This window comes from Cheilinus undulatus, linkage group 5 (assembly GCF_018320785.1).
Source record: "Cheilinus undulatus linkage group 5, ASM1832078v1, whole genome shotgun sequence".
In the NCBI taxonomy this organism is placed as follows: domain Eukaryota; kingdom Metazoa; phylum Chordata; class Actinopteri; order Labriformes; family Labridae; genus Cheilinus; species Cheilinus undulatus.
The window spans coordinates 36,429,267-36,454,444 of NC_054869.1; the positions used below are offsets into that span (position 1 = coordinate 36,429,267).

Sequence of the window (25,178 nt, forward strand, 5' to 3'; positions counted from 1 at the left end):
TCGCCTCCCTGTTCTCGGTGACCTCTGATATCTTTTCTGCTATTTATTTTCAGGCTCTGATGCGATGCAATGTATGTGGGTGGGGTGTCTCTCTGGGGGCCCCGGTCTGGCCCCCGTTCATGTGATCAGGCCCTACATGGAGTGGCATTTGGCCTGGCCCTGCGGGGCCCCGTCTGGGAGCAGAGAGCTGATCTGCAGCCAGCCTGGAATGCCAGACATTTGAAGTCAGACTTGTTAAAAAAGAACGAAGGGTGGTAGGAGTTTGGTCAAATAGGCCCCTGTGTCTAAAATAGCCCACAGACTTTGTCCGAGAGGGAGGGAAAGGAGACAAAGCTATTTCCCGTAAGCTGACATTAGCAAAGGCCAGCCCTCCAACCTTTGCTTGAATAGAAAAGAATAGACAAAGTTCTGAGTTGTTGTCTTTTGGGCTGCTTTTTCTGTCTCCGTACCTGTCTGTCATTGTGTCTCAAAAGTGCTAGTCTGCTTATTTCTGTTTGGGTATGCAGTTATGTGCACAATGTGGGAAATGTCTGTGTCACACTGGTTCAGCAATTCAGCAGTGATCACACCAGGGAGTTGATGCTGCACGTGGGGAAAAAGAAAAACTCATGACACAGTGAGAGACAGGAGGATGAATTTTCCCTTCCCTTTCCCTTTGGCTTTCTTTTTCCCGCTCCTTGAACATCTACGCTATCAGATAATCTTTTTATTTATTTTCTGCTTTCCTGTTCTCTTTATTTACAGATATTTTTCTCGTCTTTCACTCCTTCTTGTTGTTTCTCTTCCTCTTTATTTCCCAGCTCTCTCATTTACACACACAGTGCACTCACAGCTCTCACCATCTTCTTCCTCATCCCTCCGTCTCGTGGGGCTGTTTTACTGGTGTCCCAGCTATGAGCTTAGCTGGGCTATGGATGTCAATTACAGGACTATGATATGGCCCCTGCTGCATTATGCATGGAAGTGTCCCGCTGGGGAAAAAATGGCCTACAGCCAAGGAACGATGGATGGAGAGATAGAGGGATGAATAATGGATGGAGAGATGGAGGAATGAGACACTATTGCAATCTGTGTCTCGTCCAAATTGAAGACTTTCCCTGGCACATACTTCTGAAGCTGCGGGCCAAGTCACCCCGGGTGACTCAGAGTCGTGAGGTTGTCGTATGAGAAAGCACAGGAGGGCTCTAATCAGTCTTTCATTTTGTGCGTTCAGACTCAATGGGACACCACCTTTAGAAAGGTCACCCAAGGCCTTTTTCTGTTATTCTATATGCAGACAGGCTTGCATCGTGATTGCTCTTGTTTATTGCCTTCTGGATATAAATTAAAGCTCTGTTTGTCTGAGTTAATTTTTGCATAATTTCCCCCAAAAATACCACATGAAAGCAATCAAGAACAGGAAATATAATCAACAGTAAAGTCTAAAATTTGTGTTTGGCATCCAATTAAATGTCAAGGATTGTTAATCCATTTCTTAAATCTATTTAGCAGAACATTACTAAAAAAAGAAAAACAGGCTGTTCGTCTTTGACAACCAAAGGGCAATTTAGCACAGCGAGCAATTAATTAAAAACAAACTGTAATTGCAAAAATCAAAACAAAAACACAAGACAGGAGCAGCTTTTGAAATTTAAATTCTCCCTAGGTGTCGTTGACCAAGTTTAATAGTTAAAATTCCCATTCATTTTCCCCATAGAGGGTTTGATTATTAACCCTGTCAGAAACATCCAAGCTATTATTACAAGCTACCTGAAAGTGATAAAATAAGGCTCAAATTTGAATGGTATCCACCTTGTTTAAGAAAAACAGTTTATTTGCAATCTCAGCCAAAACAATTGTACCCACAAACCCTAGAGTCACAGTGACATCTCATGATTAGTGGAGCCATGGAAATGTTAACTGCACTGGAAAATGTCAATTATTGGCTGTTGATGAAGACAATACATGATGCAGCCTTACTATATAACATTATAGGAGCAAACTACAGTATATAACAATGTTCATTATTTAAAATGTAAACACTACAATAAGGATCAATGTAGGAAGAAGGTAGCTTACATTTAAGTTGAAAAAGCTATCACTAACGATGCCATTATTGCTGCAAATTAAATATTTTTGGTCACAAGTATTTGGGTTACTGGTTTGGATTTAAAACATCACTTGAGGATTTGGATGGTGATATTTACTTCTGGAGCCAGAGCTGCGGCATGGTTGAGCTCCATTACACTAATGATGTTCAGAGGCACACCTAAAAAGTTGTTCTGCTCTGAGAAATGTTCTCTTTTGCTTTTGTGGACTTGAGCATGCCCTTTTTTGCAGCACTAGCAGTGTCTCATTCTTACTAGTTGATTGCAGCGTCTTTACAGATGCCATATGACTCCCCCATTTACTATAACAACGCCTCCTCTGAGGATCGTGGCGACAAGAGCAGATGATCCATATAAAAATCACCCCTTACTCTCTGATGCATAGACCCTGGCAGTCTGCACTAGTGCTGCACAACTGATCTAATCGCAGTCCCAATGGCCATGTCAGGCTGTGAAATTACATAATTGCAATAAAAGACTGTCATTATTTTTGTATTAGGTAGTACTTGAAAGGTTTACAAAAATACCTGCAGAAAGCCTTTGGCGCCAATATTGCACTATGGAAGAGTACCTTTATTTTCCAAAAAGTCATAACTTTTTGGAAAATATTGAGACATTTTGAAAGCAGTGCTGTAAAAACATAAGGTTTTAGTTTTTATGCTATATAATATTTGTAAACTCTGGAATTCATTACCAACCGAAATGAAACTAATCACAGATTTAAAATCCTTCACTATAAAGGTCAAGTGCTGGATGAACGCAAACCAGAGCAGTAATCATTCTTAAGTTGTCATGTTTTTGACTTCCTATTTGAACCGGTTGATAGAATTTGTTGTATTTTTTATGTGGATATGTATTTTATTGTCCCGTTATTCTGCAAAATCTTGTGCAAATTTATGCACTTAAATGTTGTACATCTTATGAACTGTTTACTCAAAGGCCCAACTAGGGACAAGAGTTGGAAATTAGCGATAGCTATCAAATCTGTGCAGCACATCAGATGTTATGAAACTATGTTAAACTGCATCATCCCTATCAAATAAATAAATTCAAATTCAAATGTTTTGAGTTGAGAAATCGTACCTGAAAACTTTTATTATTCTCTGCATTTTGTTTGATAACTGATCAAGTAGACTCATGATACCATTTATGAAGTGTATCATAATAGCAATCACAAATTGCGGTATTGTCCAGTAGACTGGCATTCACACATTATTACCATATCCTGCAGCACTACTCTTCACACATATGGACAAAGTATATGAGCATGTTCCAGACTAAAGCCTGCTTGCCATGGACAAATTTAACTCCTGCCACAAACTGATTTATTATATTAATGGCAAAATTTAAGTGATATTTACAGACTTTATTTACATGTCATTTATTTTGTAATGCAGTTACTATTAATTCTCAGCAGACAATGGTATCTCCAGTCAAACTAGTAGTGCCATCCTTTCTGAATTAGACTTTTTTTTATAGCAATGTAATTCTAAGCAAGTAGCTTAGACAGAGCTGGGTTTTCCCAAATGAATGCACAATTGTTGTCATTTATATACATACAAAAAGCACTGGAGCAAAAAGATGCTGTTTTCTCTGCTCTGTAGTTAATGCTGTATTCAAAAGATATTTCAGTATTTTGAAAGTTGGGTTGTCTAAGTTATTTGGTAATAATAGAATTTATTATCTACAATATATTACAGTATGTGTTGCCCCTTTAAGGAGAACACTCTGAAAGTACAAGGCAAGGATCACAAAATAGTGCCAACACAGAGGCTTTCTGGAAGAAAAATAAAACACTTTTCTGCAAGGGTGCCGGTTTATCTCGGTTGGTGGCGCAAGGACCCATTTCCAGAGGACAGAGTCATCAGCGCACTGGTCCCAGGACTGATTGAACATCCCACCACTATTTGATGCTGTTTCCCCCACTCTTTCTTTCATATTTCCTGTCTCTCCTCAGCTGTCCCGCCAAAAAGGAAGGCTAATAATCCCGGCCACCACCCAAGCCAGCATTGATTTTTGGTGTGTTTTGGCCTAAAATTTGCCAAATTACATGGAGCAACTGTGCAGCACTGGATAGCCCAGCTTCCTTGTGGATGACCTCAGCAATCAGAGGGGTAACACAGACTGGAAATCTCTTGTTGCTAATTTATTTCCAAGTACCTTATATAAACCTGCTTCAGAAATACCAAAATGTCTCTTTGGCCCTTTTTTATCATGGTATATTTTTTATCTGAGTATTAGGCTGTCTTTTTGTCTCACTTGCACAAGTTTATCAAGCCATTTAATCCTTTTGAGAATAAGAAATAAATACAGATAAGGCCAAATTTTTAGCGCCCCTATAAAACTGTTTTTATATCCTTTTTTAATTTTTATTTCCCAAGAGCTTTTAAACAGAGCAAGGATTTTTTAACACAGCTTTTCCAAATGCCCTAGTTTTATTTTGGATACTTACATTACTTTACTTTACACAGAGAAAGTAAATTATTTAACAGGAGCATAAATCACCTGGGTCAAATGTCCTGACCTGAATCCCATTAAAAATCTATGGGGCAAACTAAAGACTGAGGTCCATGCCAGTAGACCATCAGATCTGAAGAGGCTTGAGAGACGGGCCGCAGAAGAATGGGCTGAGATTCCTCAGGAGACGTGTCTGAGACTTGTTGCAAACTACAACAAACGACTGCAGGCTGTTATCTAGCAAAAAGGAGACACAACCGACTATTAGCACCAGGCAGGGCTAATAATTTAGACCCTGATAGTTTTTGTTTTTTGTGTTCTTTTTTTTTCTCTGTGCAAAGTAAAGTAATGCAAGCATAGGATGCTTTGAAAGGCTGTTACATTTTTTTTTGCTCACTTAAAAAAGTACATTTTCATAGAGGGACTAATAATTTCATCCTCATCTGTATTAAAAAATCCTAAACTATGACTGCGAACTCGAAAAATGCCACAAGAAAAACAATAAAAAGATAAACTACCATTTTAGATTTGGTAGATAGCAGTGCAACAATTAGAGATTATTAATTTAGCAGATATTTAATTCTTAAGAGAGTGATGCATGGATTTAGAGGACTTGTTTATGGCATATCATTTTGAGCACCATCTCTGAAAGTAACAGCTTGTCTTGTACGTTAGATTTACTAATTTGCAAGCTGGGAATTTCCAAAAACCATTATGCAATTTAGGCATTTTTCTATAATAAAAAGTCCAGTTCTATGAAACAGAACAGAAAGTGTTTATGACAGTCAGAGGACAGACATTCATCTCCACAGCAGACCACAGCTTTAGATCAATTGAAAGGTGTGTTCTCATGTGCAGGTGCTACATATGCATGACATTTTGTGAGAGTTGTCTTATGTGTAGCCATGACAGGTCCCTGATGTCAGCTAATGTCAGTCAGTGTATCAGTGAGTGTGAAAGATGCTTTTGTTATTCTTCCCATCCATGGTGGGATGACACTATTTGTCACTGTAGTGATGGATTCCGCATCCCTCAGAGGAGCATGTGCAGACGCCGTCTCTGAAAGGCTGTCTTTGTGTTTCGCACTCGCACACACAAACACACGCACACAGAACGCACTGCTGGAGCTGACAACAAAGGCGTGCTTATCCAATTGTAAGGGAATAAGATTAGGCTACAAAGAAACTCATAAGGCTAATGTTAGCATCTCCTGCTCCAGTGAGGCCCTTTGTTTGTGTAATCAGGAAAAACATGGGATTAGATTTGAGATGCTGTCTTGGAAATGATGCCCATAAGACCCTTATTGTGTGATGTTGACATGTTCCTAAATAGCATACTGCACAGCCTGGCCTCTATCTGATAAAACAATCCTCAGGGAAATAAAACATAGCTGTTCTGATATCCAATTTGGTTTTCCTGCAAAGCAGCCTGTCTGGACGACCTTGGCCTAACCCGTGTCTTTAGTCAATGTTTTCCTTTATAATTGACTCGTCACTATAATTAGATTGTAGCAAGGGAAGAAAATAACTCTGTCATCTGGTGTTTCAAGATGCTAATCTTTCCTTTATGACATCAGCTCATATTACTACTTACTGCTAATCGTCAATGGCAGCAGCATGTGGTGTTGTTGCTGTGGGAGTAGACTATGAATCCTGCAGGTGAAGTAATTATGGCTACCGTGTCTCAACAGTTATGAGAAGCACCACTGTTAATTTACTTTTTAATGGGAAACACTGCACCTCGAGAATATAGCTGCCTTGATCACGTGTAATGCTTGACAAGGTAGACTGAAATGCAGTGAAACCAAGAGATAGACTTATTTTCCTCTAATATAGGTGTATCTTCAATGTGTGTCTAATTGGCAGAGTTATGTTAGCCTTAGATTTAGCAAAGTAAAGAAATTAGTTTTTTGTTTCTATTGTCTCTGTTGTAGCAATGCTTCTTGGCATTACATTTTATACTGTTGGAAAGCCTCTTATTTTAACTGGTACCACATTTGTAAGGAACATGCATTTGTGGGATGAGCAGCAGAGCTGAGTATGTGGATTGCAACCATGAAAAATTTGTCAAATCTTCTCTGCCAATGCCAAATAGCTTATTTTGCCATTGACTCTGGTTTGATGTTGTTCGGTGGATTGGATGATTGAAGTCTGAAGAAACAAGACATATTGGCATTATAACAAATTATTCATTTAACAAACAGGAGCCTTTATAGGATGTGGAAGAAGCATGCACAGCCACAACAGCCTGGAACCTCCTCATGCTAGTCACCAGCCCGGTCACACACTGCTGTGGGACGGATCCCATTCTTCAACCAGCATTTGTATCAAGTCAGCCAATGTAGTTGTGTTGGTCATTCTGGTACAAACAGCACACCCAAGCTGATCACACAAGTGTTCAGTGGTGATGAGGTCAAGACTGCTGGCAGGCCATTTCAGCCTCTCCACTCCCAAATTCTGGAGGTAGTCTCTGATGAACCGTGCTCTATGGGGGCGAGTGTTGTCATCCTGGAGGACAGAGTTTGCCCCCCGACTGTGGAGATATGGGATGGCCACTGACTGCAGAATTTCATTTTGATATCTTGCTACATTGAGATTACCTCCAATAATGACAAACCTTGTTTTTCCAGTGAGGGAGATGCTGTCCTACACCATCACTCTGCCTCCACCAAAAGATGTTACTCTATTGGTGCAGCAGTCGGCATAGTGTTCTTCACATCTTCTTCACACTTTGAGCCTACGATCAAACTGACGTAGGCAGAATCTGGACTCATCGCTGAATATAACGTTCCTCCACATGTTCAGGTTCCAGTGCTTGTGTTGGTGACACGTGCTCAAACGTGCCTGACAGTGAAGGACAGTCATGGCAGATCTCATCACAGCCCTATGAGACCGGAGATTGGCTGTGAGCTGTCTGCTACAGATTGTCTTAGCAGGAAGCTGTCGAGCATATTGTCCTGCAAACCTTGACTGCAAATCTGTAGAAGGCAGCCTACAGTCCCTTAGTGTTGACAGGAAACAGTCTTCTTTGGGTGTCGTCTTCTTGGAGCGCCCACTTGTGGCCTGTCTCTGACTTCCCCCATTATATGAAACTGGGCCTTCAGTACTTGGACTCACTCCTAGTAACAACTTGGTTTTGTGCAACACAGGCAAAGTAATTGTCAGCACTTTGGGATACCAGAAGCTCAAATCAAGAGTCAATAGCGACAGCAAAATCAGCTGTTTGACATTGGCAGAGGAGATTTGGCATGTTTTCCATGGTTGCAACCCACATACTCAGCTCTGCTGCTCATCCCACAAATGCATGTTCCTTACAAATGTGGCATCATTTAAAAGGGGAATAAACAGGCTTTCCAACGATTTAAGATTTATTGCCAAGAGGCATTGTTACAACAGAGAAATAATCGACCAAACATATAAAGCACATATTTATGATGGAAATAACTGTCAACAATTGTATGTCCTTGTCATGGGTAGGGGGTTTGCTCCAGTTTTGCCTTTCAGCTTGAATCTGTGCTGTCTTGGATAAAAATTACTCTAACAGTGCATTATGTTACTGCCCAGCATGGGGTTATTTTGGCTTCACTTTGGTACAACAGAAGGAGAAGGAAATGCGTTATCTGTGTTAATACGGGTTATTGCTGGGACCTACACTAGGCCATAAATTATCCCACCAATGTCAGGCCAGTAGAGGCTGGGACACTTCAGATCTTTAGAGTGTGAAAGGAGTTCTGGACAGCCAGTGTTGTTACATGGGACAGAAGGGAGAGAGAGGGAGAGAGAACATCCATTTGCACGTCTTTGACCCCTCTCCTGTTTCTCTTTTGAAGAATTGGCCCCCTCTCACGCACAGTCTGACCTAAAGGCCCTCAGGGCAACTTCAGCCTGTTACGTAATGCAGGAGTGAAGAATGCTCCAGAAAAGTCTTTAGCCATGACCTTGGCTTTGACTCTCCCATTAGTCCTGTTTTAACAGTGCTGTCAAAGGGTCAAGTCACATGTCCTGCATTCTTGTGTTCAGATGTGCATTTAACATTTGTATTTAACCTTCAAGACACTGTTAGAACCACTAGAAGAGTATTAAGAATAAAACTGTTACATCAAAACTCCAAAATGGTTTAATATGATGGATGAAACTTTATGTTATCCTGAAGCTATGTGTTTTTTAACAGTATTAGTCTGTCAGTCACCTTATGCTCCAGACTGAGACAACTTGGTCCAGAAATTTGTGGTTGCAAAGCAATTTGTCTTACTTTACAGACTTTTCCTCTTGTTTCACCAGAAGGTTGACATTTTTAAAATGTCAATAATGAAATATTTGAACAACTGCTGGATGGATCACTGCAAAACTTGTTGACACATTTGTCTTCCACCCAAGATGATTGATAGTGACTTTGTTGTCTCTTTAGCTTTTTCCTCTGGTACTGTTGTTGGTGAAATTTCAGAATGTCTCATACTCCAGTGCCCTCATGACCATGGACAGGCAAAGTATTATAGACAGATGATGAATAGAACAAAAGTTTTACATCATTTTGTTTTGGTGATAACAAGTATTGGTTCAAAGTTGCTAAATTAGGCCATGGAAAATGAATGTTTTCAGTAAATATCCTCTAAACAAGAATTATCTAGCAAAGCATTATGTGTTTTTTAAGCGCTATCTTGATGAAATGGAATTAGTGATGACTCAACTTTATACAGGAATCCAACAGCCTAATGTTAGGTATAATCATAATGATGCAGATGAAGAAACCAGCTATGCATTGCAGAATATTGGTGAAATGCCAAACTGTGAGGTGAGAGCATGAGAGGGTTGTAGTATTTGTGAGTGCTTCAACACAGTGGTGTGTGCCCTAGTGTTGGGTATTTCCCACAGCCTCACAATACTGTAGGTACCACAATACAGAGCCCATAATCCAATACATATCCCAATACATGTTGTTTGTGGAAAAGAAGCATGTCCTACACAGAATTCACTACAGTTATCCTTTCTTTATTGTAGAGGTTTAAGCAAAAACAAAATTTAACAGCTCCCGAAACTTTAAAACGTTCAAATTAATTTCTTCAGAGATCCAATAAGTAAGCTAAAATAATTATTTATAGTTATAGAGGTACCAATAAATGCAAATGAAATATTATTTCATAACTTGAAACAGCTCTCTGTTTTGTCTTTCTTTCTGTTGGTTTTGATACAAAAATGATCTGGTCTTACTTTACTGTAAGCCTACTTGTATTTGCTAAAATGTCTTTTTCTCAAAAAATCACATGCCCTAGAGTTTCTTTAATGAACCAATGAGTGTGGATTAAACCATGTGACTCAAACTCAATAAGCAGCTGCATAGGGCCTTTGTTATCAGCTATGTAAGACTTGAGGAAAATAGCATGAAGTGCTGCTTTTAATTTTTAGATACTGTTTGGGAGTTTAAGGACATTTTGACTACTATTGCTATGATATTAGCTTAAAAGTAAAATATAAGTATCAGCAGATGTGAACATTTCTGCAAGCATCCCTAATTTTGACTTAACAGCTATCTTTAGTGTCGGTTGGTACGGAACAAACTGGCTTGCTTTGGTGGAATTTGGTGGAAGTATCTTTTGCATGGACACACATCAACATGTGACTGCAGGAGCTAGGGATGACCTACTGAGCCACAGTCTCCCCTGGATGATGTCCTGTTATGTGTAACTGGAGACTGACTGTGTTGCTGCTGTATTTTACCTTGTTTTTGCACCAAGTGCATATTGCATAACTCATACCCAACTCCCAACTTTCTGGTGTTTAAAGGAACCCTAGATTGACTTTCTCTGCATGCTGGTTTGTTTTGATCAGAAGCGTGTGATACAATATGTAGTTGAGAGTCTTTTTGTTAATTGCACTGTAGGGGACGCATATTCATCACAGCATTTGTGCCAAATCGGTTCTTTGAAATCAGTATCAATGAACATATCAACAAGGAGTCTGTGACAGTGTTTTTTTTAGCACAGGCCTGATGTGCATGTCAGAGAACATGCAGTACTGTCCTTGTAGAAACAGACTGATTGTGCTGTAACTTAACTATTAAAATAAAATAAATCGAGTTAAAGTGAGTTACAGTGAGAGTTTTTACTATAAAAATGATATAGACTTTCTGTCGCAATTACTTGCAAGTTTCAACTAGTCTTGTTATGAATCTTTGGTTTGAAATGGGCATAATGTGTTTTTCTGTACATAAATTACCTTTTTATGTTAAGTGGTCACAGCCCAGAACTGATATGGCAGCACACTCTACATGAAGAGAGCACTAGATGGAAAATTTTCTTATTCACAAATAATGTTAAAAAATAAAACTCTGGTAACATTTAAGGGACACCTCAATTTGCAAATAATCCTCAGAGATAGTCAAGAGTCTAAAATTTTCTCAAAGAATCTCAAGAGAATAGCATCCTCTGCTACAGAGCCAGTCCATTTCTCCAATTTCTTAGCAGAGGTTTTTCCTCTCAGCCTCAGAAAAAAAGGTACTCTTTTCAATTTCACATATTTCTTTGGCAATTTCCATCCATTCCCTGAGGTCTGAGGCTTAGTTTATTGCAGTGTCTTTATAACTGTGTTTTTCCTAGCAGTGAGCAGCATTTTAAACAGAGACAGTTTCTACTTGAAATTATATGTATGAAGTCTCCCTTTAAATTTTTTTTCATTTTATCAAATTTCACTTCTCTCACTCTGACTTATTCAATTGCAGTATTTCTCCATGTTTGTATTCATCATGTGATTATGGTGCTAGGACAAAATTTTGACAAATGTTGCTCAAGAACAGGAATTTCCGAACTCTCTTCACTGATGGTCACATGCAGAAGAATATAAAGATGACTGGGGAATTGAAACACCTTTTCTTTCGTGTATTGAAGTTAGTAAAGATCAGTCAGATGTAGGTGAAGATACACTCTGTAATTCAATATTCTTAAAGAAGAAAAGCCTCTGCATCACAGTTCTTCCACTAATGGCTGATGAGACGAATAGCCAATGACTGTTTAAAATTTTAAGGTGGCCAAGCAGGTTTCAGGGGGGCCTTTGCTGGCCTTGGCTGCCACTAGATCTGCCCCTAGTCGGGATCAGAACGACAGTCTGTGCAGCACGGAGGGGAGACACTGACTCATCTATACATAAAGAGACAAAACAAGGGGAAACTGCACAGAGATGCCAAACTTTAGAGGAATATTTGTTCTTGAAGATCAGTGCAATATGCTTTGTAAATTGGACCCAGGGTGTTTTGAGTAGAGATGTTAAAATTTAGTTGTTAGTATGTTTACAATTTACATTGTCATCTATTGAAAAAAGCATGACAGTTGACTTTACAGCAATGTTCAGTGTCTGTTGGGAGTGAACAAACTTGCCTGGTAGTGAGCCTAACTGGAGATTGGCTGTGTTGCTTCAGTATTTTACCTTATTTTTGCACATTTTGCATTTTGCATTACTCATTCCAAACTTCTGACTTTAGGCTTACTTGTGCTCTACGCATGCATTAAAATAGATCGATACGTTTTGAACTTTAAACCGTCAGTATCCTCATACTGAAATGCATCTATTATGTTGGAGTGGAAAAACTAAGTTACTATGATGCTGCTCCATCCGTCCCACAGAGTGAAGAAAGAATAGTCCTCTGTTCACCTCTGCTCAGCTGTGCTCTTGTCTGTCTTAGCCGGGATGAGCTAACCATAGTGATATGTTCGTATTTTCTAATAACTCACTCATTATTTGTTTATATTTCCTCAGAAAACTTGATTAAGTTCTTGTAAATGTTTCTTCTTCGCTGTGAACTGTTGGGCGCATTGCTCAACCCTGCCCCACGATTGGTGGCAGTATTGCAATGTCTGATCCGTATCCGTAAGCTTTGAGAGAATGGATGAGAAATGGACAAAATGAACGCAGCATACGGACTGAAAGGTCTGTCCGTATCCACATGTGGTTCAAATGTAGAGCATAAATGAGCATTTTCTGGTGTTGAAAAAATCATTTCTAATCCTCTCGTCTAAATGTTTGTTTACAGATGTGGCCTGGCTGCACTGCTCTCAGTTCTAATCATAGACTGTAGAAAGAATTGGACAAAGCCTGTGTGACATCAGCTGTCTGCTTACTATAGGAGGACTCAAACAGGTCTTGAAGCCAGTCTGCGGTGGCTTCCATATTGAAATCTTGGTCTCAACCTAATTTTTGGATCAACCTAACGCCTGCCCACTAAGCGTGACTTCCTGTCTGCTGGCTAGCTAGTATTCTGGTTGACAGAACCATAGCTTCTGTCTGTCGAGCTATTTGTCATTCAAATGAGATGCACCAATCAGTCCCCAGTGAGGTTTTTCCTAAATTTAATCTTAACCATTGTGGTACAAAAAAATTCACCCCCTGTACAGTGAGGGCACATGAAGACATTAGCCAATTAGACACGTTTGGATTTTTTGAACCAGGCTGTAAACCAGTTTATTTCTAGTGTAAAAACCAGCTGTTTAACATGTGTCCAGACAGGACTTCTGGTGTTCCTGCAGTCAGCCTCAAGCAGACACTTGCGGTATTGCAATTTTTTGCACTTCTGCATTGGCTTCATTTTTCAGGATCGGAGGTTGCCGCGTGATTCTAATGTGGGCATGCCCTGGTTTGGACACCCCTGCTCTAGAGTGACAGTGAAGCTGAACTCAGGTAACAATTTAGTCTGAGATTACATTGCAACAAATCAGACCAGGATCAGACTTCTAAAAATGACCTGTGACTTAGTAGGAAAAACAAGATTCAATGCTATAGAGTATAGGTTTTTTGACATGTAATCTTTAAAAAAGGGTCTGAAATGAGCCAAAGGAATCTGATCTTGTCCACTGTGTCTGGCACTCTGCATGTAGCCTCGGCCAGTATATTTTTGGGATGTTCTTCCTGTGAAAAAGACTGAAAAGTATTGCATACTATTGTAAAATCAGGATGTTTTGAGCATGTCCATTTGGGAGAAAACAATCCAGCCCCTCATTTTTTCCAAATCAAAAAGACCAAAAGTTCCCCAATACACTTCCTTATTTTAACAGCAAACTCAGCCCTAGATGCATCTGACAGAGTTAAGTGTCTGTGCCAAGCCTGATTGGGCAGCTCAGTACTCTCTGTAGGCAGGAAAGACACTTTCCAAACCCTCATCAGACCCTAAATTGACATCCTTGATTGTGAAGAAAGGAAAATATGAGGGGAAAACCACATCCCTCCTTAACTCATTCCTTCTTACTCAGATCTTTAAAATAGAGATTAGAGAAAATGCATGTATAGTATAGCATTAACAACCCACATTTGATAACAATTATCCTGGAATTTAACATCTCATGGCCTTGTTATTTCCTTATACGCTAAATAAAAGAAGCTTAATGAGGCTTTTGAGAATAAAACACTAAAACATACAGAATACTTAACACAGGCATGGTTAATGTAATCATTGTAGCTTCCTATCTTGGATTAATTAAAAATACCATAAGCCCTTCTTGTGTTTAATTTAGTCAGTGAATATTTTACATATTTTATGTTTACTAGAGTGTACAGAAGGAAACACTTATTCTTTATCTACAGACACTTCAGATGCCCTTTAAATTTGATCATAAGGAGAACCACATGTTTAATTTCCTTGTGTGAGGTGTTGTAGGTAAATCTCAATTAACATAATTGCTCAATAAATCAGTCATGACTGTTTAGTTAAAACAGATGCTTCTAGTGTTCTGATATATGCTCGTTTGCAAGCTTTGTTTTCATTTTTTTTTCATCTTTAAAAGGATGTTAATGGGTGAGGGTTTGGTTTATAATTCTGTTGGAAAAAACGAAAAAAAAAAAACATCTTTTGGCCTCTCTTTGTTTTTCTCTGAAAAACATCTGTGCAAATTCTTTGTATGTATTTATTTTAACCTTATTTTACCAGATAAAAAGACCATGATGTTCTCTCTTGATATTTGCACAGGGCAGTTTGGTTTTGCATGACTTGATGACTAAGCTGCTCTCATCACATCATTTAGAAAAACGGATAAAGGGATGGGCAGTATGTGATTCTCATTAGTGTAGCACACGTGCTCCTGCGTGGCGTGTTCAAACTAAATTTTCCCTAATCATAGGTGTGGATCATTGCCTTAGTCACTCTTTGATCTGTTGAGATGGTGGTACAGTACGTCTTCATCCCCCGTAGATTTTTTTTTCTTCCCTAGTCTCACTTTTTTGTCACGGTGACCTCTTATTCCCATTGACTTTTCTGTCTGTCTTTTCTTTGTGTGACATCCTGAGCCTGCATGAGTATAAAAGAATTTCTATTATCCTGTCTTCAATTCTTTGTACCACATGTATCCCTTACATGTTTCTCTGTTATTTCTTCTATTTTCATGGTCTTAAATGCAAAGCTGGAAAAGTAACGCAGCAAAAATCAAGTGTACCTTATGTGAATATATGACTGTAGTAGAAATGACCTCTTAAATTGACAAGCTTGTTGTTCTCACCTCTGTGTTTACACAGTTTGCACAGGATAGGGGAAAGTGATATGGGCCAGCCCACTCAGGGACACTTTTTAAGGTCATAATTTCAGAGTTTTATTGAAAGTTATAACTGTAGGGGGAAACAACAGACTTTCTAAACCAAAGGAAAGATTTTCTTTGATCTAAAAAGACAAAAATATTAGAGCCAGTTTAGCTCCATGAGTAGAGCAGGCGCCCATGTAGAGGTTGTAGTCCTCGATTGATTCCCAGTCTCTGTGTTGTTTGGTGCATGTCTTCCCTAGAAGCAGACTTTACCATAAGGTAAAGATAGACAATTGCCTGAAGCCCCAGACCACTAGGGGCCTGGGATCATATAATCAACTTACCCCTTTCTCCTGCACTGGCCTGCAATCTGGCTATGTAGGATTTTAGGGGGTTAACACACTCATTAAAAATGTGAGATATGAAGTAAACTTGGTCATGTTATAGACTTTTAGAAAGAGGAGAACCTCACGATTCTTATGAAGTCCAGCTCTATTCCCCTTGCCTTGGGCCCTGAAATTGCTAAATCTGTCGCTGGTCTTCCCCAACTCTCTCTCCTTGTGTTTTTTCTTTCTCTTTTCAGCTTTCCTATCCAAATAAAGGCAACGGCCAAAAAAAAAAAGTTAAAAGAAATGACAAACATATCGATGCATATCACTTGAAACTGAATACCAAGTTTTATTTTCAGATGTTTATCAGCTCCACAGATTTCTGTCTCACAGACACTTGCTAGTAAAACAGGAAGGGAGGGGCAGGAGAAATATGGAAGCAGGAGAGGGTTAAGGAAGTGTGTCAAAGGAGCTTTTGTTTTCTCCAAAAAATCTGCCCTGAAAGTCACATATTGTTGTTTAAAAATTAGCTTTTGTTCATCTTTGATTTCTTGTGTTGTTTCTCCTTAGCCCCCATATCATTTTCCTGTCTCAGAGTGTGTTGGGCACTGGGAATCCTGGTTCTGGACAGAACAGCCTTTCTCTGTGTGGGTCCAGGATCTGCCACGAGATCGCTCATTCTTGGTTCGGGTTGGTTATCGGAGCCAGAGACTGGACCGAGGAATGGATCAGCGAGGGCTTTGCCACATACCTGGAGGACATAATCTGGGCTCAGGCACAACAAGTATGCTACAGTCCTTGTTTCTTGCATTTTTTTTAAAGAAATTAACTTGATTATGAGCGTTGAGTAACATTAAATCTTAAAAGTACTTGTTGTAATACTGCCTTTTAAAGTAACTTATCTTTTTATGCTACATGCTCAGAAAAGTCAACACTTTAGTGTTACTTTTATGTTACCAAAAATTAACGCCCTTTGATGGCTTGTTGCACATCAGTTATGCTGTCCAGCTGCTTATAGGCAACTTGAAGTCTGCCTTGCAATGTGTCCACTCTGCTGTCTTAGCTGAATTTACAACCCATAATTTGTAACTCTGCAGCCTGAAACCTAAAGCTCTTAATGTTTCATCATTGTACTGATCTTATCCTTTTCTTCCAAATATTCAACATAATGGGGATATTTCCACAAACTAAATGCTGTCCTCTCTGCCATCTTGTTAGCTGACTTAGCTTCTGGGACTTTCTTTCTTTTTGGAGACAACATTTTAAAGGAAAGATTTTTTTTTAAGTTATTAATTGCTTTTATGAAAAAGTGGGTGGATAATGAGTTACTTGAATTGCAATAATCTGAGTACCTGCAGATTACTTTGTAACACACCACACCAAAAACAGTTAATGACACACATAGTTTAACATGTCATGAAGAGGTGTGATGAAACGTAGCATTCGTTCATGCAGGAAACAGGAGTCATATGCCAAGCGCCAATCAGCTGACTGCTACATGAATGAATTAATGTCCCTCAGCACTCTCAACCAATCACGTCTCTTTCTCTCAACAAGGCGGTCCATTTATAAATGGCCTTTTCTCTGATCCGTGCTCGACTCATTTTGATCACCCCACACAGCAGATGGCAAAGCTCCACTTCCACCACCACAGCCTCGTCCTCTCTAGCTAAAGCTCTGTTACATCCTTGTGTTGACTTTAAAGCTGCAAAGGAGTAAACTAATGCAAAACTAAAACTAAAATAAAATGAATTATCTATAAAGTTTATTTTAGTATTGTGCTCCCTGGAGAGTCAAAGCATGCTGCTTTACTTGACCCAGAGAGCATCTTTTGAGCAGAGCCCTCAATGTTAAGTTAAACCATTTATCCATGTTGTAATAGATCGTTAAATCTCTGTAAAGTTTTTCCCATTTGAATGTTTTTATGTAATCTAAATACACCTGCTAATCTAACTTCTGAATTCCAACAGCTTTGGCCTGCTTGAAGATTTTTCTTTCAAAAAAGCTGCTTTATCTCACTAAAACAGCAATTAGTCCAGAAAATCAACTTCATAAGAGTTTAAAATTCTAAAATCTCATCTGCCTGAGTACAAAAAGAAGCCTGAAACTAGTGTTTGCTATTTCCTGCACAAATTTTGATCCTTAAACACAAGCTTGACAGGAAAATGTACCCTAGTGAGAAAACTGACCAATGTGCACAAAAGTGAAAGTGGCAAGTTTGTATATTAATGTCTCTGACACTTTAAATCTCTCAATAAGTCATAGTTGTTGACAGATTTATGTCATTTATTTATTAAACCCATCAGATGTATGCATTTAGTAAGATCTAACCTTTTTGCACCTGTAAGAAAGGTTTTCTTCTCTTCCTACTTCCAAGTGCATCTATCACTCTGGAGCCTAACAGTAGATCTGCCGGCTCATTTGTATGCTTTGTATTGACCATTTATGTTTGAGTGTGGGAGTGGAAAAGGCAGAATAAAAGCTTCATCCATGTGCACATTTCCAGGTTGATTATCATTTATAAGAGGAACACTGTGTGCAACTGTGTGCATGCACAAACTTTTAAAATCTGCATTACTTTTCATTTGCACAGCTTCCTGATGTTGTGTATCTTTAATATGGCCTATATGTCTTTAAATGAGAGCCTTTATGTTTGTTTTGTCATCAGAGATAGTGCCCAATGACCTATATCAACAACTAAAGAGAAATGTAGGTTTCCATTGACCTTAAATTTCCACAATCTTTGTCCCAGAATTTTGCATTGTTCTTGTTGTGTTTGGAGAACATTTAAAGTTGGGTTGGCCCTTTCATAACTGTCATTAAATCAAACATAAAGCACACAAACTTTTAAAAGAGACCAGTCCAGGTCCAAAGCAATAAAGCCGTTAAAGAAATAAGTGAAAAGTACATCTAAATGGTCAGTTGTTTTGGCCCAACAGGACTAACTGTTAAAAACGTTCCTGGGCACACCTCAAAATAAACCACTGAACCCAAAACCCCAATGTTGAAAGTAGACTAAGCTGAACCACATGAGTCGTAAAAATGTACTACTCACTCTTAAAGAGTAACCATTTAAAGAAGTAGATTATAGATCAAAGAGAATAAAGAAAGCTCCAGATGTCCTTAAATTAAGGCCTTCTAATGAGGGTTACCTGCAGGGAAACAAAGCAGATGAACAATAAGACAGATAAAAAGGGTGCAGTTTTTGGCATGGATCCTTTGCTTGCACACTAACATTAGGTGTAATCAGGGAGTTGACATCTATACTGATCTAATCCTCCTACTTACTTTCCCACACCGTGTTAAGTTACACAAATGTTTTTCTTGTGTCTGCGCTGTTGCATCATGTCGACTTTATGACATGATGTTGGCTCTGAAATAACTGATCCGAGCAGACCTGTCATCGCTGCTTAAATCAATGAGACACAGTGACAGAGATAGTGGACAGCTCTGCTTCTCTCATTGTGTCTCTTTATCTAAGGGGTTTCTTTCCATATTCGTTGATAAAACCATATTTAATTTTTCCTTCTCTGATTCCTCCTCTCTACCTTAATCTTTACCTCACATATTTTATCTCCGTCTCCCCCTCCAGCTCGCTGTACAAGAGGCGGCAGAGCAATCTGACCTGAAGGCACTGCTGAGGTGGAGACGACTCGCTGATGAGCTGCAGAACTCAGAGGAGGCTCTCCAGATCCTCAGGTGTGTTTTTCAGTCAAGTATCCACACTAATCATCAACCCAGACTGTCTCTATGCAGAAAATATCTCCTGTGTAATAATGCCACAACACAGTCAATAAACACCCAAAACACATTAACTTACATGTAAATGACCCCAAATGTTAATTCTTTAAAAACTGATTGAAGAAAGAACATCTTCCACTCCACCATGGCGTCTCCCACATGTCTTTAGGCTAATTCTTGTCAAGATATAATCAGAGTTTTCTTGAAGAACCCGGGCAAAAGTTGTTGTATGCAGAGTCTCTCCCATCTCAGCTGCTGAAGCTTGAAACTCCTTCAGAGTAGTCACAGGTGTCTTCATGGCCTCTTTCACTAATCTCATTCTTGCATGGTCACTCAGTATTTGAGGACAGTCCGATCTAGGCAGTTTAGACGCGTGCTGTATTCCAGCCATTTATTGATAATGAATTTAACTGAACTGTGGGAGATGTTTAGTGCCTTGTAATTTTTTTTATCCATCTCCAGACTTAAACTTTTCATCCTTTTTCTGAGTCGCTTAGGGTGTTCCTTTGTCTTCATAGTGTAATATTAGCCAGGAAAACTGATTAACTGCCAGACTCAGGTGTCTTTATACTACATCCCTTGAGACACATTCACTGCACCCAGGCAATCCCTATTTCACTAACTGTGAGACTAACAGCACCAATTGGCGAGACTTCTGTTAAATTAGGTCACTCACTTTAAGGGGTGAATATCTATGCAGTAACTTTTTTTACATTGAATATTTTTGTCTAATTGACATAACTTTGTAGAAATCTGTTTTCGCTTTGACATTTAAGAGGTTTTTTTTTTTTCATTTATGTTTTTTTTTTGCATTTTTTCTGTCAAAAAAGCCAAATTATGCTGACCATGATTAATTTATCAAATCAGTTAAAAGGTAAAGCATCCAAATGTTTTTATAGCCACTGTATGTTTAAATTTCCTGATGATAATTGAAGCATACTTTTACAGGTTATAACTTTTTATAACCTGGGTGACTTTCTTTCATATAAGACAGCGCCACACAGTAAATTTACCTGAGTAAATTTTACTCAATTTACTCTGAAAAATACAACATTTGGTCCCAGTCTATTTGGAGTAAAATTCACTCTGCTTGCAGAGTAATGTTTTCAGAGTTGGTTTTACTCTAAAAATGTGTTTTTATTTAACTCTAAACGATGATTATGTACTCCACAATGAACAAAATAAAAACAGCTGTACAGCGATTGTACTCACTACAGAATAATTCAGACCATAGTTTATTCATTGTATAGCTGTTTTTTTCTCAATGCAGTGTTTCATTTATTTCTTTCAGAACAGTTTTTCATTCCTTATATAAATGTTTCTTCTCATTACAGAACAATTTCTACTCCATATAGATTTGGGTAATGGTTATGTAGAGCTGTCTCTTACTCTAAATAGTCTGGTCTTCATCTTTATATAGAGCTACATTTTCCTCTTAAAAGATAATTCTGCCTTCCCACCTATAAAAGGTGTAACAACAAAAGAGGTGTTTTGCCCATACATATTAAACAATGTTCTAATATTGTAGAGACAATTGTGATGAAATATGTCAAGAACTCAGGAGCAGAACACAAGACAAGGTGGTAAAGTAAAAGAAGTTTATTTGACAACAATAGCGCAAATGATGGTGAGTGTACTGGCTGGTGGTTGGAAATAGCACTGACAGAAAGACTGAGACACTGCTAAAAAGAAGACAAATGGAGTTAGACAAGGCAAAAAAAAACCTCACTGAAAAATCACTAGATTATCAAAGGTTGAAGAGGAGTTACCTGACTAGAAGCTGTAGTACAAAGGTGTCTAAAGGTTCATCACCTGGTGAGGAGATCTTGATTGCCAAGGATTATCTGCAGCTGGGACCGTCCATGAGTGACTCCAGCTCAGTTGAAATTTAAGTGGATGTGGTTAATAGTTTTACTACAGCAGAATTTACTCTATGTTTTTACTCCAACTCTCATGGTGGCTGGTAACAAATACACACAATAAAGAGTAAATTTTACTATTTTTGAGTAAAATACTTTTTACTCTGGAAAAAATACTCTCCAGATTTTCCTGTGCAGTCTCTGCTTTAAGATTAAATTTGAAATAGATGTCAGAATTAACAGATTTGAAAACCACTGACCTAAACAGTGAGAACATTATAAACAGGAGCAGAAAAGTACCAGTCAGAAGGGCATCACTGAATATTGCTCTGTTTCACAAATACATTACAACTTCCTTTTCTTCTGTAAGTTTAACTACTCCACTATCACTGCTGTAGGTACTGTAATCATCCACTGTTTTTAACACATGAACTTCTCATTTGACTTACCATCCTTGTCTCTTTGACCTCATCTACTCTCGTCCGCCTTTTGCTGTTAGGTTTTTAATAATTTGTTGTTTTGAAATATGCATAATGTCCACTTTACTCACATTAAAAGTGTTTAGCCCCACACTGACTGGCATGGACTTTATACAAGTAATAGTTTTAGTTTTTAAGCTTTTGTGTCATTAGTTTGACATTGGTCATGCATGTCACAGCTGCTGAGTCAGAGCCAGCATGTCTGAAATACATGAATCACAACCCAAACAATTAAAAATCAAACTCCTTATACATTAAGTCACAAGATAAACCCATATTACGAAAACACATCTCATTCTCTGCGAAACAGCTCCATACAAACCCAAACTGAGTAATATCTTGACTGAGTTACTTAGAGATATACTTACATTTTATTTCAATTCAACTTAAACTCATGCAACTCCTTGTATGGGTGTGAATCAGATTCACTGTTCTGTTCTGTGGCTTTCACTAAAAATGCAGATTGTCAAAAATCAGTTTTCTTAGATTTAGCTTTCTTACTGGTGTCCTGGTCTCCCTAGTGTTGCAACCACATAGCAACACACTATATTTAAAGAGATTTACTTCCCAATTTGACTCACTGCATCAATATCATGACTGCTCACTCTGAGTGCTTATGACATGAATTATAGTTGCATGAAAGGAAATTAACTGGCCAAAGTCATTAACAGTGGGATGAAAGAGGAAGAAGAAGGCAGTGTAATAATGGTTAGGAGCAAAAAGATAAAGCATGATAAGGTGAGAAAGTGAAATCGAATTGCTCTGAATAAGTACATCTATCCTGCACTTTACCTTTTTAAGTGCATTTTATATAGCCTATAGTTAACCTGATATTTTGACATATTGTTAGATGTTTTTTGAGCTCTTTGTTGTATTAGATTCAGCTTGTGCATCGTATCGGGTATCATAATGTGAGCTGGGCAGTGCTTCCACCCCCACTACATCTCATTTATGAGTTCAAGGCACACATTTGTCACCTATCTAATGTGAATGATGAACTTTTGCAGGGCAAGCAATGCCACACCTAAAGCACACACAGCTTTACAAAAAGACAAATCCTTTGTAAGATGAGTCATCCCTCTTAGAAAGCCTGCGCTTAACCACAAAACATTTCCTATACCTGTAAATGACCACAAGAACGCTCCAATAAGGTTTAGTTGTACACAAGGTGATGCAGTGCAACGTATTTTAAGACAGCAGAGAGAAATGTCTGAAAGTTAAAGGTTTTTTTAAGGTAAGAGATAACATGCTCAGCTTTGACTGTGTCTACACGTGCAGACGCCCACGTGAGCTTGGAAGTCTATACATTCCAGGGGTACAGGTGTGGCAGGTGTGGCGAGAATATCCCGGTCTACTGTGCTGTCATGTCTAAGAAAAGCTCTGCACACAAGCACAAACAGAGAGCTCGCACAAACACACAAACTCTACATCTGATACTGACAAATGCAACCAACACCCTGTTTGTTTTATCCAGGGTGGAAGCACGGTGTCATCAGGGGATTAAAGGTGTAAAACCCATGCCTGGAGTTAACCATTTAAGGGAAGAAATGCTAACACTGATAACACTGTAGCATTTATATGCTCTCTTTGAATAAAAGAAGCTGCTTAACTGTGAAAAAAAAACATGTAGCATTGTGCTCTATTGACAGTTACGCTTGAACATGACAGCAAATCAGTAAGCTATTGATTTTGTGGTGTTTCATCTTGGCACTTACTTCTCGCTATGTCACCTTACTAATAACGTGTGAAACAGTTATACATTTATTTAGAGGTCAGATCAGTTTAGGCTCCTTGAAAAGTGCAAGCTGTGTTTGAGGGACTTCAGTATTTACAAAAAAAGATTGATTCCTTATGGATTTAAAGAATCCCAGTACTTCAAGGTTGACGGGGTTCATCTTCAGTACGAGTTGTTTCTACTTTAGAAGGCTTAAAAACTGCAGTGCATGATGTGCATTGTAAAGCGTCACATTCAAGCATGAGAAACTAGTGCATTTCTGTGACACAGGATACATCCTAAGATAGGAATCAGAGTGAGTGAAAGGGTTAAACATGAACTTGAGAGCTGCGTCTGTCTATCAGGGTGTTCCCCTATGAGGCAGACACAGGGCGGTTTGGAGGATCAGGATTAGGTTTCTCTGCACCTGACGGGGTTAAATCAACAACATAACGCTAACATGTGAAAAATGCAAACAAAACATGCACACACTTACACAGAGGCTACATGTCTGTACTCATTAACGCATATATTTTGACTGATTATGTTTTGTAGAAACACAATTGTGCTGAGGATTGGCACGCAAATTAAGTCATTTATTATCTTGACCTTTCTTGAAGAAATAGTAGATCATGCTGAGGCATAAAGGAAGCCTTTTATTACATTAAATAATGGAAAAAGACTTAAGCCTGGTCTTAAAGCTTGCACGGGAAAACTACTTCTTAGAATGAGGAAGACCACGTTTGTATTCTCTCCTTATATAAACATAGAACTGTTGGTTTCCCTAAAATGTATGTTGGTCTGACTGCTGATCTATTGACCTATTGAGTTGTGTAATAATAACACTGCAAATAAAATAGTGAAAAGGTTTTGTAAATCCAATAGATTTCTCACAAGTCTCCTTAAAGGACCTTCATATGTAATGTGGTAGTTATTAAAGAAGTGCTAGTATTCAATTATCCTTGGTTAATTGCTGTGAAACTGAGAGAGTCTTGTTGACAGCAGGTCAGCCGGATTACTGCACTCAAGGAAATTATTTCTGTCCTCATGTTTTAGACTAATTTACATGGTAATTAACTTTCATTTAAAGGCATGTATAACAGTAATAGGAGCTAACCCAAGGTGTGATGGCAGATGAGTTTGTAAATGCCTTACAGGCAAACATGGAATAATATATCATGTAAATCAATATTATTGCGTAGAATACAAAGAGGGTAAGAGACTACAAAAACTTAAGTGCTAGAGAGTATATTTCACGAGCAGACCTGTCACATTTCTTCTTACGACACTCTGTAATCATCTTGGGATTGAAGACACTAATTGTTGAAGTACTGAACATAGAATTCTTTCCCATTTGTGCTTCAGCATTCATCAGGAAAGAAATATGTTATGGATTTTGTGTAATTTATGTTTTAAGTTACACAGGTTTCTCTTTATATCCCATGTTTGACTGGCACCTTATAAAGATATTTCTGCGAATTTATGATACCCAGACAGCTTTTATTCTCCCCCTGACTTTCAACATGTTTTTCCCCTCAAAAGTATTGATTTAGGCACTGTATGAAAAGTATTGATTTAGCACCAGTATTGGAAGAAAAACAAACGATACTAACCTGACACGCCAGATGGATTTGCTTCACACATCCATCTGGTAAACTACTTATAGTTGGCGTTTGGGAAAGGGCAGAGCCTTTGAAAAAAAAACTTGGAGGGTGATTGGATGAAGGGTCTGTCTGCAGAGGTGGGTAGTAACACAAGTATTTTTTTTACACTCAGCTGAGCTCTCATAGCAGCTATCAACAGTTGGAGATAATGGCTAAAGATGTAATACCTGTGTCTCCTTCAGAGGAGCATGTTCATCCCTGGTCCAACATCAAGACTGTGTCTACCTAAAACGGTGGAGATCTCAAGCTTCAAAAATAGCACGTCAAATCTAAGAAAGCACGTTATGGTAAGTAAGCTAAACAAGCTAACGACTGCATGGCTAGTTAGCTGAACGTATCAGTTCAAATCTCTGTTTTAA

General features: G+C 38.6%; 1 protein-coding gene across 1 annotated transcript in view; it reads left to right on the forward strand.

The window, feature by feature from the left end:
- Positions 1–25,178, forward strand: part of LOC121510533 (aminopeptidase O (putative)) — a 162,773-nt gene that overhangs the window by 35,934 nt on the left and 101,661 nt on the right. Inside the window, exons 7-8 of the mRNA XM_041788633.1 lie at positions 15,933–16,146; positions 18,955–19,061. Coding sequence (XP_041644567.1) covers positions 15,933–16,146; positions 18,955–19,061 — 321 coding nt within the window. The remainder of the gene's footprint in view (positions 1–15,932; positions 16,147–18,954; positions 19,062–25,178) is intronic.